General features: G+C 33.7%; 2 protein-coding genes across 2 annotated transcripts; both read right to left on the reverse strand.

Annotated features, from left to right (window-relative positions):
* Window positions 1–3326: 3326 nt before the first annotated feature.
* Window positions 3327–11720, reverse strand: Myd88 (myeloid differentiation primary response protein MyD88). The gene is made up of 6 exons (XM_068773756.1): window positions 11524–11720; window positions 9540–9757; window positions 8051–8232; window positions 7070–7235; window positions 6218–6386; window positions 3327–4213 (listed from the first exon to the last, which is right to left on the reverse strand). The coding sequence occupies exons 1-6, from the start codon at window positions 11649–11651 to the stop codon at window positions 3898–3900; spliced, it is 1179 nt and encodes a 392-aa protein (XP_068629857.1). The 5' UTR covers window positions 11652–11720; the 3' UTR covers window positions 3327–3897.
* A 1009-nt stretch (window positions 11721–12729) lies between these two features.
* LOC137930398 (uncharacterized) lies at window positions 12730–16773 on the reverse strand. Its single transcript, XM_068773639.1, has 3 exons — window positions 16686–16773; window positions 13938–16120; window positions 12730–13533 (listed from the first exon to the last, which is right to left on the reverse strand). The coding sequence occupies exons 1-3, from the start codon at window positions 16771–16773 to the stop codon at window positions 12730–12732; spliced, it is 3075 nt and encodes a 1024-aa protein (XP_068629740.1).
* Between the last annotated feature and the right edge of the window lie 3239 nt (window positions 16774–20012).

Raw genomic sequence — 20012 nt, forward strand, 5'->3', positions numbered from 1 at the left:
CGAATGACGTGATTTTAACTAATATCTGAAGATAATACAAATAAATCACACAATATTATTTGATGAATTTAAATGGGTATTTTACACACCTTTTGTACCCTATAAATGCTAAAGCCATAGTTACCAATATTTAATAATGGTTCATCTTTCTTATAAAACTTTAAAATTTTATTAAATAAAGAAGGTCTAGGGTTCACAAGTCTACATTAAACATTGTTAAATATATATATATATATATATATATATTATTTCTGGCTAGCACTATTCGAACATTCCAGGCCGGTGGTAACTTACAGACAATTTTTTATTATATTAAGATTAATTGACTGTTGGAAAGTGCATATCAATGCCTACTTGAATAAAGATCAAAATATCTTTGAACTTGAATAAAGATATTTCGAATTAGAATTTGTACCTCTATATACGGACAACAAGCGCAGCATAGGTCATCCATCTAAAGATGAGCAGACGACCTTGTTAAGATGGTCAAAAAACCCTGGACACAGGTCCTATTTTAAATTTATGGACAAGGCCGTAAACATAGGCCTAATGGACGTGATACAGCTGAAATAATACCTGTATATATAAGACAATATCAAAGCTAATTTAAAGAAAAAATATTGAAGCCCAAAAAATAAACAACTAATAAACGACGTAATTTCTTACCATTAGTTTTTTATGTAAATCAGTAAAATGGAATTTAGAAATAAAACAAAATTCGTATATTTCCATAATATATATATTTAAAGTAATCAATAGTAAACTGGATCAATATAAAATCTCCTTAGAACTAATTAGTGGAAGCACCTAATTAATTTGGTAACATGGCTGCCAATTTTTGGCACAAAAACGAGCACAAATTGAACGTGAATCCTGAATGGAAAAAATCAACGACCTAGATTATTTTCATATATTTTTTTTATTTTATATGTAAAATATATATAAAAATATAACATCAAAACGTTAATATTTTACAAGGCACTGTTGTAAAAAGAATGACAAATAAAAACTCCTTGGTAGTTTCACCCTGTTTATCGGTATTATTTTGTTCTAATTTTATTACATCTATATTTATTCATTAATGTATATGTCACTTGTATCTTAACTAAAAACATTAAAAGATAAACATTTAAAAATATCTTCTAAGCTAACATATTTATTTTATTCATATAGTCATGTATGAGCGAAGATAATTTTATCTGTCTAAAAATAACTAAGTTGTGTTCCATTTCTATTTTCAAAGTTTTTAATACATAGGTATTTATATTTATTATTATATAAAATAAACATTTGTCTTTCCTTCAAAGAATAACCAGACATGTAGATTTTATGGAAAGCATTTATGATTCTTAATTCAATATATAATTAATTTTTTTTCTTATCTATACACAATGATATATACACATTTTTTTACAAATTAATAATTACATAATACAAATGATTGGAATGGGTGAAGCGTGTTTTGGTGCTTGCCCTTTAAAGCCATAATAAATAAGTATATCACACCTTTTTTATTCTATTATTTATGAGAATAATTTTTATGAAAATAATTTATTCATAAAAATACATAAACTGGAAACTAAAAAAGTCGTATTTTATTTAGTTTTAAATGTACCTGACCAAAAAGAAAAAAAATACTTTAGTAATCTATATAATTATATAAAGATTTAAATTAAGAATCTTTATAGTGGATTGTTCACACTAATTTTCAAGGCAATCAAAGTCATACCTGTAATATTAACAACTACAGGTTTCCAGTATTCTGTTTTTAAATAATAATAAAAAATTTTGAAACTTTAAAATAATAAATTTTGGAATCCTTGAGGCAATGAAACATAAAAAGTTGATACAATTTTCTGTAAACAAAACACCACCTAATCTGTTCACTGCTCTTAGCTTTTATAATTTATGAGTAATTTCTTACTGTGGCAAAAGTTTAAAAATGAGCAGTGTTATGTATATGTTTATTTACAGGTATTTCTTCAGACTTTTTATGAAATACATAAAATATTTCTGTATTATATATGTAACATTTAAGACACTGCATTAATATATAATATAGGTAATTTTAAAGGCAAAGATATCTTAAAAATCCTATTTTTTTTCTTAGAAAATAGTTTATTATTTAACGATATTTAATAGCCATAAAACATTTCTCCAGTGTCACATACATAAATAAATGTATATAAAAATATTATTAGCACATCTGATTTTTTTTCTATTTATAATTAATAATGATCACATAATATCTATAGTTATTGTCTTTTTAACAAAAAATCCATTCCAATTACAATTGTAAAAAAAAATCACATGTCTGAACATACAAATGTTGTTTTTAATCTCAAGATTTTTTTTATTCTCTAACACATGGACGCATCTGCTAATTGACTTTAGCTGGTGTTGCCAGCTTTAAGCTTTAGTTGGTGTTGATGTTGTAAGCTTATAGTGCTTTTTGTTAAATTATTTTATCTAGCTGTCTACAATATAAAGTAAGTCATCTTAATAAAACATTTCTCATACTGATGACTGATACATAACAAACAACAGTTTAATAGTATAAATGTTCTATATATAAAAAAGATATAGTAATATATATATAGTAATATAGTAAAATGTGAAATGGTATATACTTGTGTTTTATTCTTTTTATTCTAAAATTGAAATGTTTGTCACACGCTCCAAATGTACACGCGTTTTTATTTTGAGTGAATCACATAACAAAATGGCGATGAGGATGCCGGATTTTAAGTAATTACAACAAGTGTGATCACATCTGCGGGGCACACAATGAAAATTGAAGCAATCGACATTAGAATACATGCTTTACAACACATTACAAGTATTTCAAGAAATAAAAACAAATGTAGAAATAGGAAATGAAGATGAGAAGTTGTAAGCGGAGGCGGACTACAGATATGACTTTAAAGAGTTTTGGTACAACCAAAAAAAACGATCTTCAAGTCTAGGTACAATAATCTATTATGAAAGTTGTATTGCCATGGTTACACGGGGACAAATGGTATTAAACACATTTATAAAGTATATACCAGGGGTGGCCAAATTGCAGCTCTCAAGTCACATGCGGCTCTTTAAAAATTTATTTTTGGCTCCAATTGATTGTCAAATTATTTCAATATTTAAATTTATATAACCTATGTCAGCTCCTGGAAGATCGAAACAAATTACTGGTGTGAATAATAATTATTATTATTCCTTCATAAAATTAGCGAAATCCAAACACCGATTATAATTAACTAACCAGCGTCTTAAATATTATTAGGAGTGCTGTCATATACATATGCATTATATCTCACTTCATTACACATATTTTGTACTTTTGTCTTATAATTTTAAAAAATATGATTTTTGTAAAAAAATCTTTTTTTGCGTGTTTCATTTGTGGATCGCAAAAAATTTAAAATTTTGAAAAATGGGTCGTGCTTTTAAAGTTTGGCCAACCCTGTATTATAAGAATATTGACAAAAAGAAACCTTTAACTAACTACATGTCACAGCGTAACACTCATATAGGATCTAGTTGTATCCACCATTTCCAATTTCTTATTTCTATTAATCAAGAAAATCCTAAGTGTTTCAAAAACTTCCCATTGTCTTGTCTCGTAAAAAATTTCAAATTTCGAACAATGGCACGAACAATCAAGTAGCTTGGCCATCCTTGGTATATATTTAAGATTTTATTATTATACCTATTTTGATTTTTTTCATGCAATATATATTATTTTTATAAATTTTATCAATGCTGAAACAAGTAACATTTCAAAGAAATACCTTTTTATCAATAAAATTTTTTCTTTCACGGTTTATTGGTACTGGAATATATTTGAAAAGCGAGGGCTTCACATTAGTCTACAAAGTTCACTCTGGTATATATCATAGTTTACCCATCAACAACCACAATAGCCTTCTTCGTCAACTTCTTCTTACAGGTTTTTATGAAGGTCCTTATTTTGTTCTGTTTCTTCTGTTTACCATCGCTTAAATGACTTAGTTCACTCAGGGACTTGCTGTCATCGATGAGGATTTTCTCACAGGTATTCAAACCGGTCATAGAGATGCTCTTCAGCGATGGAACACTTGGTAATTGAAGATATAGAGGTTTATTATCTGAACAGCAGTTGGAGTCTTTCGTTTCAAATGTTCGGTTTACTTCATTTATGTTGATGGATGAGTGGTCAGAGCTTGTGCTGCTTAAGCTGAAAATAATTTATTCTGTGATCTTGTGACATTTTAAAAGTTTAATATAACACTTATCATCATAATTTTAACATTAGGACGCCCACTGCTGGGCATAGGCCTCCTCTATTGATTTCCAACCAGAACGTATGAAAGTGGCTTTCATCCAGCAACACCTTAACATGGTTCTGCCCACTTCCTGCTCATCATCATCATCATCACTTGTCTGTGGTCTTCACTCCAGAACCTCAAGCATTAGCGGCAATCAGTTCTGTGCACTATGTGACCCGGTCACTTCAACTTGTTAACTGCTGGCAGTTAATTTCATTTAAAAAAAAAAAACATTAAACAAATCCAAATTTGTACACCTATTATAGGCATAGAAAGCCCTGACCATAAATATTATACACTCTTAATTTAAAAATATAATGCAATAGTCCACACTAATTTTATTAGTAATGATAAATTTTAATGTTTAATCAAACAAATTAACATCACAAAATCAAAATTGCCTCTATATATGAAGCCAGTGTTGCCTGGACTAAAAATAAAGTTTTTAATAGTACCATTAATGTAGATAGTAGTATAGACAATAATGTTGTTTATTATCAAAGTTAACTAAAGAGAGATGCTCAGTAGAGAATTTAAAGAGACCTGTTAAATCCATATTATTAAAATCTACTGTTCATTAGTAAAAAGAGGAGTTGTTAGGAAAAGGATGACATTGTGACGACCACTCAGAACAAATGACAAATTGTACGAACGAGTCAATCAGGACTGACGGTGCGACGTCAAAATAAGGCATATTGTGTAATTAAGACAATAAAGTTACATACTATTGAAGCCTATACCTTGCAGTGGGTGTCAATGTAACATGAATGAATGAACGAATGAATGAAGTTCACAAGACCGGCGACATAGTTGAGTTTGCACCAAGTCAATGGATGTGTGCAGTGCAGTACTGGTCATCATGGAGATCTTTGGAGGATGTCTATGCCTTGCAGTGGGCGTCAATCGGCTGTCATGAATGAATGTATGAATGAAAGTTGACTGGATCAGCGATATAAATGAGATCACAGTCACTGCAAGATCAATCATCTCCAAGATCCTTGGAGGATGTCTTTGCATTGCAGTCGACATATATCTGCCGATATGATGATGATATTAACTGTCCTGTAGTGAATGATAATACCAACTGCAGCCAGGGATAGTTTAGACTAATTGCTGTGATGGGAATCGGGAAGCGAGTGTTCCAACAACTCAGGCACCATATCCGGATAGCACGGGTGCCAGCTTACTTGGCATCCCGAGCTAGAATTGAATTGTTAGCGGGTCTATGCACAGGGTACTCATCTTTAGTACTGCTGTCAGAGACGGTGAAGGAAAGTTCCAGCATAAATAGGCCTCTGCCCTTGAGCAGGTGTACTGTAACCATTACTATAACCTAACGCTTGGGAACTTTGGGAACAGTATGATCAACAAATTAGGAATAGGTTAGAGAGGGTACAATGCGATTAAAATAAGAATAGGACGGGCTCTCGGCTAACTTCACTCATATAAGTACGGTCAGCATTAAATATATAAAATAAAAAAAAAATAATAATTGTTTTTGTTTATTGTTTAATTTGTTCTACAATGAGCAAAAGAGGTAGTGTTTTACATCGGCGAGCTCGAGAGATTATCAGCAATGTTGATAAGTACTTCGTGGAAGAGAAAAAACGTGCCATTATGTTGTTGGACCAGTTAAAACAAGCAAGAATTGTACCAGGGCCAGATGGCAATATTCATATATCGCGTGATGTATTTGGAAGTTTCATTAAGCATTAGGAAACTGCTTCGAAGTTAACCGAGCGAGTGACTAGCCACTGGTATTATTTTTTAACATTGCTTTTTTTGCACACTATACCAAGTTCCCATTGTGACGTCACAACATGCCGCTAGGCCGGTCTTATTCTTATTTTAATCGCATTGTATAGCCTGTAGCGAAATATATGAATTAATAATAACAAAATATATATATATACCTGGGTATTCGAGCTTTTGGAGTTTCAAGTGTATTGCTAAGCTTCTGCCAGAAGTCGTAAGGTGCTTTCTGTCCAGGCGGAGTGTAGAACAGCGTGTGGTAGTAACACATTGGTACTGGCAACTGACAGTGGCGGTACATCAGAGGCAATAACTTCAACTGCTTCCTTTCTGCAACAGTAACAATAGCAATAAATATATATTTTTTCTCTACACTAATCCACAATCAATCTGGTGAGTTTAAGCAGTTTTATGTGAAGTAAGTCAGAATATGGGTAGCTTCCAGTGATGCCGCTCTCTATTCACACAGAGCTACATTCATTCAAACATCAAAACTGATATATTTGATAGAATTCCAGTATTACAGGAAAGAGATAGATGTATAAACAAGTAAAATTTTTTTCACACCCCAATAACAGACACAGAGGTTTTCAGACTGGACTAGACTGAAAGGTGTAACCTTCGGGAGGTCGTCACTTGAGTGACATAATTTTTTTCAAACATTCAAATAAAGTTATAACAACAAATCAATTTATGACATTACTTTTGCACCACCTGATATAATAAATTTACTTTTGTAATAATATTGCTACATAAAAAGCCGCCATATGTGAAAGTGACGTCGTCACAACGCTCAACCGTTTGCTCGTCTCGCCCACTCGTCTCGCTCACTCGCACGGCGTGCACTATACGCGCTCACGTGCGCCTGCGGCCGTTGGAATTCTCGGGGAGTCGAATCTGAACTAGGGAACGATGCGCAACCTCTCGTAGGCGCATTATTCATTTTCCGCGCACAAATTATGTTAATTATTCAATAAACGTTTTTCCACATCACACATTTACTTTACACTTACCAATAGAAACTGCTTGTGCATAGTTTGTGTAATAACTGTTTGCAGGACATTTGAGAAAATCCGGGGAATAAACAAGGATTATTCGGTGACATCGCTCCGATATCAACCGGGATATTGGCTCGTACTGCGTAGCATGTCCTGGTAATAGATCATCCTCTGTGCATAGCTGAAAGGATGAAAATAAAAAAATTAAATAATAATATCTTCTGCATTCTTTTTCAAACTAGCGTTAAAATATATTTATATATGACTACAGGCAAAGAATTTGACCTCTCTCTCATTATATTGAGTACAGTCTGCATCAGTAGTCTATGATTCTATATGCTTGCTTCGAAGAAACCCTTTCACTCTTGTTTTTAAGACTCCCAAGTTAAAGTTAGTTGGAAACAACAATGCTAGTAGGTTGATCCATATCTTGGGTGATCAGATATAAAAGGGGTATTATTTAGCTTAGTGCGAATTGATTTCAACCTTATTATTATGTATAAGTAAGTAAGTATTGAGGTTGTGAACCTGCGCGTGTTGTTGTCCAATGGAAGAAAGGAAATAGGGGAACTAGTTGATCGAACTCTGCAACACAGCCTTAGAAATAGATATAAACAGTAGAACAGTTCTATCTATTTATGAATGTTACATATCCAAGAGTTTGACAGCTTTTGACAACCAATAAAAATATTTTTTTTTTTTAACTTTGGTTCCCATATTAGCACAGTCTATTTAACATTCTGCCAGTGATTATGACGTTCCACTACTGGACAAAAAGTTCCGATATGTGTCTTTCAACCACCATACGCATTTCTGTCGACCTTGTGGATGGATACCTAGTTTGGCGGTCTATATTCTTTACTTCAGGACCTTTAAGCCCTATACTCAATCAATGCAATGAGTACTTTTGTTGCAAGCTTGTATCAACCATAGGTGTGAACAAGGAAGCATGGGAAACATTACTACAGCTACATATATAACTATCAGTATATTTACCCGAAATCCAGCTGCTCTCATTTTAGTTAACAGATAATCTACAAAATCCTTATCCTCTTGTGCATACACTACATACGCATGGTAGAATTGTGGTTCACCAGTTCTTCTGTCTTCATATGTGATGAGTCTATCATCCTCTGGGATATCTAAACAGACCCTGGCATTCTTTTCACTTGGCTTTACTGTAAATGTACACAAATATCTATTAATAATTTAATTACATAATTAATGGATATTATCACATATCTATATAAGGTTGTTATGGTTTTATGAATTACAAGATTTTTAAATCATCTTCATTATTCCAGCCATAGAATGCCCACTACTGGACTGGTCTGCTCCTAGATTTCCAATAATATTGCTTAGAAATAGCATCCAGCCTATGATCTTTACAGTCACTTGTCTATCATGCTGCACTGCGATAGCAGGTACATAACCAAATTATAAATGATCATTGTTAAGATGCTTTTACATAAATGATCCATTCCATCATAATGTTTGGTCTTGACAGGCCCAAATCCCTCAACAGATACTAAAAAGATTTGACTGGTAGATCTCCTGTTCCTAGGGCTGACAATACTGGGATTTCGGACGATTTTTGTTCTTTAATAAAAACTGGTATTTAAGTAAAAATACCTGTATTTTGGTATTACATTATACATATGAAATGTTAGTTATTAATATTATTTCTTTTTTCAATTTAAACCTATTTTTTGCTTCTTTATTTATTTAATGCCATAAAAGCCTACTATACGTAAAATGTGACTCAGAATTTATTATGTACTTTTTTTCTTGCACAGTTTTTTTGTATCTATCTACTCCTACTCTCTATTTAATAAAGTATATAATATCTACTCATTTCAGAACAATATTTATTGGATTTCATATTATATTATTTGTAAACAAGTCAATATAACAACAGTAAAAATATAACTAGTAATTTTTTTGTTTATAACCGGTATCACGGTATTTTAAATAATAAATACCAGTTCAGATTTTAGTTCGGTATTGTAAGCCCTACCTGTTCCTACCTCCACCTTATATAAATTTTTTCTCTTTCTTTTCAGCCGATGGACACCCACTACAAGGCATAGGCCTCTCCCAAAAATACCATAATGACTAGTCTTACGCAACCCGCATCCAGTGACTTCCTCCGAACTTAACTATATTGTCGTCCCACCTAGTGGGAAGCCTACCCACGCCAGGTCCACCGGCTCAAGGTAGCCAGCCACTCGAGAAACTTTCGGCTCAAACGGCCATCATCGCACAAGTAATTTGCCCCACCCCAAAGCCACTTCAGATGAGCAATTCTCCGAGATATGTCAGTGCTCTTAGTTCTTTTATGGATCTCCTCATATCTGATTCGATTTTACAGCGAAAATGCGATAATAGCCCTCTCCATTTCTCTCTCTTCTTAAGTCATTAGAAAAATTAAATATAAATTTACTAAGAATTTATTTCCAGTTATTTTATTTATTAACGGACTTACCAAAAAATTTTCCTTGTTTGTGCAATTCAATACAGTCATCATACACGTCAAACCTGTCCATCCGTTGAAGGTACTGCAGGAGGCAGCCAACATTGGCAGTGGTCGGATTACAACTCTCCCATATCTCCAGAACGTTAGCCGTTTTATTTGGATGCATGTTTATGGTGACAGCAATCTCTGCTGATATACCAGCTAAAGACGCAAGCCCTAACCAATACCTAAGAATTTATAAAGGTGTTTTTAAATTCAAATTATATTTATTACCTTACAACTATCTTGAAATTTTATCTGCTAAAAGTCGGGTCTAAAACTCAACAGTTACTCTTATAAAATTATATTAAAAAAATTTTATGTGTACATTATAATAACAACTACATGAGTCCACCACCGAGTAGTCTTTGCTTTGCAAAACTTACATTTCACCTCATTCACTACACTTTACACCTACATGGGTATAGAACCTCTTTATGTGTATGTCTTTGATTTAATGAAATTTACAGTCTGTGGATGTCTTGTTACCGTGTACTCAATTTTGATGAAGCTGCACAAAGCCTATACCGACTAGCAGCATAACTTCAAATACATTAAATGCAATACAAAAATACATGAGTCAACAAACCACACATTACTATTAACTGAAACCTCTTCAAGGTTATAATAAAATTTATTTAATAAAAAACTTTTAATTATAGATTTAAAGTTAAAAATGAAGATTTTCAGTTTGTCATAGAACTCTATTATATACTCGGACATATGAAGGAATTGTTAGCTTAGATATAAAGTAAATCAAACTGCTAATATTAGCATACTGCAAGATAAATAATCTTAGCAAGGGTCCACATTAAAACTCAATTATAATATTCATTATTTCAGTCATAGAATGTCCACTGCTAAGCATCACATTCAATAAATTCTGTAGTAAGGAGTAGTCTGCTTTCAGCAGTTTCAATCAATCTTATCTAGGTCTAACACCACTTCAGAACCTTAAGGCCCTAGCAGCTGTGCTGCATGCTTCTTTTTTGGACTCAACTATCACTGCGGCTAAACAATGTTTCAAACCTCAAAGAACTCAACATAACAGAGAGGTTATCGTTAAATCTTCAAGGTCTTTGGACATATTACCCGATATCATTGGAATGTTTGGTGTTTAGAAGACAAGGGACCTTGTAGATAACAAGATGGAGAGACATCTTCAAAACTGTCACTAATAAGTCAATAAATGCCCCACTCTGCCAAACTTAGAGAGTGCAATAGAGTACCAGAATCTACCCAGACCACAACCACAAGTACTTAGATAAGGGTACATGAATTAGAGGAAGAATCACTGTTGCCCAAATGGCATTTGTAGAATCTGCGAGTTTCAGGTGATGGCATAGAAGGCTCTTAGTCTAAGACCTCTTTTAAAGTAATGAAGCTTGAGGGCATGTACTCCTACATTCTATTTGACCTGATTGAAATATTAACTAAGATAAATGGTCAATATGCAAAGCTTTTCCTTTATGTTCACCAGTGTATATTTTGTTTGTATGTGACAATATTGATAATTAAACTCAAAGAAAACTCAGATATTATTGTGCCTTGTAATTTAGCCACAACACTTTTATACTAAATGCTATACATAACCGCGATAAATTCAGTTCTTCATAATAGTAGTCTTTTATGAAATAATGTGTATTTTACGTAAAAATTAACTTAAAGATACGCATTTTCCGTAATAGTTCATATGATAAAATATGATTTATAAATAAATGTTCACGCACTTAAATAAATAAACACATTGGAACAATGAATTTCGGCTCAGTGATAACAATGTGTGAAAGATGAATAAATTATTGCAATTTGCAATCATAAGAGGAAATCGATTGCAATATTGACTAATACGAAATATTTTAATGTATTTAGGTAGTGTACCATTTGGATTTGTATAAAATAGGAAGAAAAACATCGCCGAGACTGTAAATTTAGGATAACATAATCAAAATACCTTGGCAACTTCTCAGGTCCTTCGCTTGTAAATATTTTAGTTCCATTCAACAAATTTGATAACAACGTTCGAGATTCATTTGTAAGCCACGATAAAGGGATACTATGCAGGTTTATATTATAATCCATTGTGGATACGTATTGTGGTTACGGAGGATACAATTTTTTGTTATTCCAGTTTTGTCATTTCTGAAACTATTCTCAGAACTCCAACAGATGAAACAAATACACCTAATTTGTCATTTATAACTTTGTCTATGGTTTTGCAAACTGACAAATACATTACCACTAAAAATGTTTAACACAGATCACATGAAACATTTTGTTTATTTAAATATTAGTTGCATTTTTTTTCCGTAATACAAACCTAAAATATTTAAGAATTACGTTAAGCGTTAGGCGTTACTTTTTTTGATTGATAATTACTTACATTATGACTTACACACGTAAAGTTAAATCAATTCAAAGACCGTCAGGATCATACAGAAACCGTTGATAAGTATTTCAAGTTCTTGCATATAAAAATACTGATTTATAATTAAAAATGTTATTTGTATGTACAAAAACGTTAGGTATTTTAAATACTTTGAATCAAAAGCTTTTAAAAACTTTAATAGTAATATGAAAATGAAATTGAGCGTACAAACTTCGGCAGACAATCTAAAACTTCTTATAGTGTAGGGAAAAATAGAGTGAAACTACAAGACTCCCTAGGGTAGTCTTGGCTTGGACTCTCCATGGAGTTAGTAAACTTATAGGGCTTCTAGGGGATCTTGGTTTGGGGTGTCAGTCGTTTAGCATTTGGACTCAAAAGCGCACGATAGGCTGCATCTCGCCATGGTCAGTTATTACCTGGCAATATTACTCGATGTCAAAGCGTTAGCGATGGAAGAGCAATTTATATTGGAGGTTAGCAACCCCGGTTAACAAACTTTTTATATTTCGACTGCAGTTAACATTAATTTGGATAATAACATTAGATAAGTTATTCTCAAAATTTTCCTTAGTGAATCTTTTTCAATCTAATATGAAAATATTTTGCCAAATATTTATTATTTACCTTCACGGTTGTAGAACTCTGTAGGAATGAATGATACGAAAATAAATATCCAACAATAAGCTAACGTGTATTACAAACAAATCTTAATTCACGCGTTTACACCTCACAATAGTATGTACCAAAATTTAACAAATTACTACACAAAGACTACACTATCATTTTTGTTCGGAAAAGATTGGTCGGTATCTCCATTGGTTTATCTTTGCCCAATAAAGTCTGTAAAAGCGGATTTTGAGCGGAAAACGGATTGCGTTTATGGAAAAATCTTTTCATAAGTGTATTCCTAATGGTCATATCAGCTTCAGTAAACTGGTTTTGTGTGTAATTGAGGGAAAGTCCCAAGTTTGTGGGATTTGTTTGCATGGCTTTTTCTTGCAAGTTTTTCCAATTAAAAACACCATGTCTTCTAGTCATTTGTGCTACGTTACGATGGGCGTCTTCTATTGGATCTATTTGTATCTGTGGTTTGGGTACAGCCATCTTACTTCTTATTATTTCTAAAAATGATTTTTTCCTTTCGCTTTGAGTTCCTATGCTTTTCACTTCGATTTCTTTAAGACACAATGGCACTTGCGGAGGGATTTGGTTATAGCGATTGTCAAAGGAATTCGAATAAGAAGGGGAAGTGCCTGGATATGAAGGGTGATTCTCATGGATTGTCGGTGCGTACGGTGACTGCGGATACCCGTGTCTAGAATCAGAAGGACGGTAAGACCATTCGGGAGATCTAGGTGGATGCGGGAGTCGTGCCGGCAATGGTGGGGGATGATAATATTCTTCTCCGTGCATCATATAATTGGCAACGTGTTGTCTGTAAGGCGACAACGGTTTCACGTCCATCTCTACGGCACTTTCGCTCTCGCTCAGTTCTTCTATCACATCCTTTTTTCTTTTTTTAAGTAGATTACCAAACGATTGTAAAACTTTCGCAAACTTTTTCTTTTTTCTGGGCTAAAAGATAAATTTAATTACATGGTTAATATAAATGATAAGTAATTTTTATAAATAACGATTTCGATAAATATTTGGTTATTTCTTAAATATTTTAATTTACAAAAGTTCTTACGCCTAAAATATATACTTTTTTTCTGATACAAATGATAGAATAAATTAAAACACCTTTACCTAGCTGTCAAACTTTTAACGTCTTTGAAAACAAAATGACGTGATAAAATTGTCTTTGGTGTCGCATCAAGTCGATTGACATTTTGAAATGTCAAATTAAAAAAAAACTAAGTTGAACTTTTGACAGTACGAATTCTCAAGGAGGCGCCCTATGTCACCTCGAACCCGCGGAATTGGTAATGCCACTTGTGTATTGTGTGTATTATATAAACATTATAATAAAATGTTACCTTAACTTTCATGTTTAAAATGCTGGTAAAGTCGAAGTCTGATGGTTGTGTGGCGGCTGCTTCTAAGCTGAGTTTCTCCAACACGGTGTCTGAATAACTGCTATTACTGTGAACGATATCAGTGTTCTTCTTCGAGCCGAAAGCCTCACAGCTCTTGGAGTGGCATTTCATTTGTGATGTACCAACTTTAATGTCGTGAACGGATGGGTTGGAACCAGCGCCTACACTCCTCGATGTCAAAGCTTTATTAGATACAAATTTACCGTCCACAGCTTCGGTGTTATCAACGCTAACGTCTCGATACTCTGTATTCTTTACTTTAGGACTCTGTTTTACAAAATTATATATTTCTTTTATCAATTGTTGAGTATCATCTGTTTTATTTGAGGCATTATCAGCGCCTGAAGCTTCTTCTTTACTTTGTGCAGGTTCTTTGGGATGATTTGTACAAGCGGTACACGTGTGGCTTTGGGTAGGTATGACAAAACCGTTTTGAACGCAGTTTATGGGACATACCGGCAGTATTGGATAACAGCAAGGGTTGGGAAACGCTTGTACGTAGGGAGTTTTCGACAAAAATTGGTTATTGGTATCATTAAAACTGTGTGAACTGTTTGGGAACATCTGAACATTAGTTTTCTCATCTTCTTGCTTGCGTTTAACTAATGATTTATCAGACGTGTCCGATTTATCGCTCTGCAATGTCTCTCTCTTCATTTCCTCTAAGAAAGTCTGAAGGATATCCTTAATTTCATAAAGAGCTTTATCAGTTTTATCGACGGTTGCGTCGGTTTCCTGTGTTTTGTCCTGAGATAGATCATTAAGCGTCAAATTAGTTTGGTTATGATCGGGATACGGCAAGGAATTTTCATATTCGCCAATTGGAAAATTTTGTGACGTCACTTTTGCCGATGGCAATACTTGCTCGTCATTCGAGATACAAGAAAAGTCATCATTTTGAAGGTTTTTATCGACTACATGCGGTTTTAGTTTAGGTACGGCATATTTCTGGCGTGGACGGGAAACATATAGACTGACATCTTCAAAATCATTATGGCGTTGCGCAGTTAGATTGAATCTTGGACGAAGCGACCGTGGAGATGGTGGTACTTCTTTATAATGGTCATACGGGATCACATAGTCGGCAAATTTTCTTCTAGATTTTGGGCTAGATTTTTCCTTAACTGGAACTAAATCGTAAAGCGTATCGTTGTAATACTCCTGATTTCTCCTGCTTTGTCTGTATCGAGGGTAACGTTTCGAACTATACAACCTTGTGTCACAAATACTTCTCACATCACTGTAACTGGGCGTGTATCTAATTTTGTCACGGACTGTGGGCTTATCGTAACAGCATGAACATAATTCACTGCCCTCTTGTATGTTTTCGTGGACAGAGAAGTCCTGATCACGGCATAGTGGCGCTGACAGTTGGCTAAATCCAGAATCGATTCTGTTGAATAATTTCGTAGGTTTGTATTGCCGCTTAATGATGTCATCTATGAAGTCTTTATCAATTTCTTTTTTGTCCTGTCTATACTTCTTCCTTTTCATTCGTTCTTCGTACTTTCTAACTAGATATTCAACATTGTTCCTATGCTCATCTTCTTTGGCCTTTTGCGATTCTTTCGTAAGAGGTTTTACATAATTTACTTTAGGTCTTCTTTCGTGGCGTTTCATGGAATTGCCTCTGACCAAGTCCACAGATGAGTAATAACTGACGGTTGAATAATTCAAAGGTTTCTTTCTACTGTTTAAATTTGTATCAATCTCATTCGCAACAATTGAGTCGTTTTCGTGTTTTTTGATCTTATGTTTGTTTTTAGCTTCGGTTACATTTATTCTAGTCGTTGTTTTACTCGTCTTTTGCGACGCAATTTTCGCGTTAGATGCTTTACTAGTGACATCACTCTCTATAAAATTTTTGTATTGATTTTCCGACGTTTTATACAGTACCCTTGTTTCGACGGGTTTGATTTTGATATTTTCTAAGCTTGTTTTATCATTTTTTAGATTTATTTGATGATTTTCACGTGTCGATCCATCGTCTGCGGTTATCAAGTTCTGACATTGCTGACTGACTTGATCCAGTTGCTTTTCGACACCGACGATTTTGTGTTTCAGTTCGGAAACATTTACAGAGATATTTGAATTTGTTTTCGTGTCTGCTTGCGACGCATTACCTGTTAACGTAAAATTCTAATTAACATCAAGCGCCACAGTATCGCAATTATCAAATCGCTTAGATACGAGGTCTGATTAAAAAGTCTTTTTTTGAGATGATGAAGGTTGTTCCTGTGCTGCTCATCTGCATCCAGCGACTTCCAGCGACCTTTACTATGTCATCGGTCTACCTAGTGGAAAGCCTATTCGCGCCCCATCCACCAGCTCGTGACTGCCCTGCTACTTCAGATGAGCAATTCTTCGAGCTTCATCTTTATTCTTCTACGTATCTCCTCATTTCTGATTGGATTTCGCAGCGAAACTATATATATAAACTATATTTATTTACTCTTTTCTCTACATCAACAAACCACCACGAGAAATCACACAGATTAAACAAAACAAATTAAATACTAAAGGCGGTTTAACTGTAGAACGCGATTTTACAGCACTTCGAAGTGCCAATGGCTTTGGCCCTTCCGACAGTGGTAGCTGTATTGAAGACCGTCGCAAGGTCGACAGGACCTAGTGAAATGTTTGATGGGCAACGAGAAGCGCTAAATTTTAATATATAGTTGAACAAACCCAAAGCCCGCCGCAGGAAGTCCCTGATGGCTCGGTAACGGCGTCTGGTGCGAGGAGATATTCTACGACGTGGTGTTCGAAGTGTCATCACAATGCAACCTTCGTCTCCACTGGAACGAACAATAATTTCATCATCATAATTTCATGCGTAGTAAATCCACTGCCCTAAATAGGCCTTCAAATTCAATAATCTTTATGAAGCGTCGACTATTTTAACATTATAAGTAGTAAGCTACCATCGGCACTGAACGCTGATCTGTTGAGGAGAGCCGGCCAGAAACAACAAGGTTGCTCTCTTAAATATTTTTTTATTTTTATATTATAAATAATATCAACCATGTAAATTAGTCAACATGTTTAATGTTTCAATAAGATTCATCTAGTATTATATTTTTAATGTTATATTTAAAATTAAGAACATCCACAGCTGGACATAGCCTTCCAGAGATTTCAATAGCGCATCCTTGTGGGTGGACCTTCTATGCTACGCATCATGACAGAAGGTTCTTCCCGCCAGAAATGTATCGAGTTACAAGTTAGTCTATATTTAGTTCACACGTATTACATATTTCTACATAACTCGGATTATGGACACTTCATTCGATGGAATGAATTTAAATATACGATGATTAGTTTAATACAGATTATATATTCTATAAAAGTTGCCAATCAACTTCGACAGATGTCTATAGTTTCTCAGTCTATATTCAAAATTAATAAAAGTAAAATAAAACTCCAAAAACACTACTCCGAGTTTTTGTTATGTTCAACCCTATGGAAGTTTCATCTTATGATATTATGTATTTATTATGCATGTATGTTTGTATATATGTATGTTTTGTACATATTAACTACCCACTATTTATACTTCTATTGTTTCCACTACTATCGTCGTCTGTGAGAAATTGCCTCGTGTGATAAAACCGCCCATTGTACTTTTTTCTTTTCTATTATGAAACTATGTATATATTTTCTAGCGTGTACAATAAAGAATATTAACTAATTATGTTAAGTGTCCACCAAAAATCACCAAGAATCGTGTTGATTCTATTTTTTGTGTTACAGTATGAAGTTCTTTGTAAATATAATACCTATTTCCTTCTTGCTCAACGTTTGGTCAGGCTTGGTTATTTCAAATGTTACCAAAAGGTGAGCAGTTGCTATATAAGATGTATAAGAGAAGCCCTTTTCTATATTGAAGATATCGTAAATATTTATGAATTAATTACCTTATTTAAACGTACATGCACAATTGAATTTAGACTGCATCTATAGATAATTTCCACATTTTTTTTGTTAAAATTATTATTCTTGACCCTTCGACCAAATTCTTTCGCTTAAAATTACTTTATTAAAAAAAATGTTTGAATTTAAATTGACGTAATTTTCATCGGTTACGTTGACGTTTAGTTTTATTTTTAATCTGTGATTATGATTTTATGTCGTACCAGTGTTCGCAAATATTTATGCAGTTTTTTAAGAATTCTTTTTCACGATAATTTTAAAAAAATCTGTAATATTTATCCATTACATTTATTGTATAAATTCTACAGGACGCGCTCAGATCATTTCTTAAAATTCAACATTCCATATGACGTATGATTTTAGTTCTTCCCTCATTTTTAAGGAGGTTTTATATCTTCGTAAAGGGTAGATGTAGTGTTCATGTAACAACGCTTTGTATAGCTGGCCACTACGACCACAATAATTTGTTTTACATCGATGTTGCGCCTTCGAGTTAAAATTTGAACAAGGATTTGTATTCGGACCAGATGAGGAGCGAATCGAATCTCGGACTGACTTTGGGAGCACGTACATATAATAAAGTTCCAAAATATACCTCAAAACATCCGATTCTTAGTTTAAACATATAGAATATAGAATTTAAGATTATTATTATAGCATTCAAGAGTTTTTAATTGATCGAATCGCGTGGAACTAGGTTTGTTGACTCATTTAAGTTATTGATATTATAATGTATTCATAAAATATTGTTAAATTTCATTTAAAATATCAATTGTTAAGTTTCTGGCCGGTTCTTCTCAACAGATCATTCTGAGCCGGTGGTAACTTACCGCCTATTATGTTAAAATAATTGACGATTCAAAAGCGCATGTAAATGTCTACTTAAATAAAGATATATGGATTAACATGTCAGTATTTATCGATTACAAATTTATTTATTCCATTCATTAATTTAATAAATAAATAAAGTGATCATGAAATAAGTGATAGCTTCTGGCAGTTTAAAATCAGACAGGCCGGCGAGTTTTTAATAATAAAAAAAGTTTAACTTTTTAAATTTGGATTGTCATTGACATGTTTAAATTTCATTCGATTTCATATTTTACTAAATATAAGTGTATATTAATTTTTTTATAAAATGTTTTCGAAATTACTGAAGCCAGGCCTTCACATCAGCTCATGTCTTCTGCGAAAAAAGGTTTCTCCACAGGTTACATTTGTGAGACGAGCTGGGGAAATTCTGCCGCCATCGCAATATGATATTCCAATACCGCGGAAGCTACATTTAACGTACGCCTTGAAGGAATACTGGGAGATCATCCCATTATTTGTGGTCACCATGACATCAGTCACACTGATGTTCTTGTCTATTGCATGGACATGTAAAAACAAGGTAAGTTAGCTTAAATACGAAAGTTACAACCATTTAGAACTTCACTAGAGTAGGTCTAAGGCATGGTTGCACAGACTTATTAAGACTAGTGGCCACTCGGGAAAATCATGAACTGATGGCGAGCCGGCCGCCAGAAGTATAGGTAATTTTTTTTTTGGTTTTATTCTGGAATAGAATTTTAATATTTTTCGAATGTACGAGAGTATTATTTTTGCTATCGGCGGGCCACCAGTGTTCGACCGGCGAGCCGCGGTCTGTGCATCCATGGTCCAAGGTGTCCCGTGCCTGTCTTAAGAGGCGACTAAAAGGCCATCGGGTTTGAGGCCGTTGAGGGTTGAGGTCTTCAATCTCTTAGACGCCCTCTGCAAGACATTGGTTTCCCACCAAAGGGGATATACCATATCGCTTGGCAGTAGGGTGTGCGATCGCAGTGTGTTGGTACGCAGAGGGCGCTGCTGTCTTTTCTCTAGAAACTTGTTTATGATCAGTGGTAATCTTAAATAATTAATGCGCAAAGTGTGAATTATATATAATTGTATCTCTGGAATTGAACCCTCGACATATGACCGCAAGTCTCAGTGCTTTACCACTGGACTACCATTATTTTTTTTTTACCGAAAATTGTAGTAATTTTATGATACTTAAAGAAACGCATAGGTAATATATATATATATATATATATATATATA

The sequence above is a fragment of the Battus philenor genome, unplaced genomic scaffold (assembly GCF_028537555.1).
Source record: "Battus philenor isolate CCGP_79_NKW_IND1 unplaced genomic scaffold, ilBatPhil1.0.hap1 SCAF_6, whole genome shotgun sequence".
NCBI classification, from domain to species: domain Eukaryota; kingdom Metazoa; phylum Arthropoda; class Insecta; order Lepidoptera; family Papilionidae; genus Battus; species Battus philenor.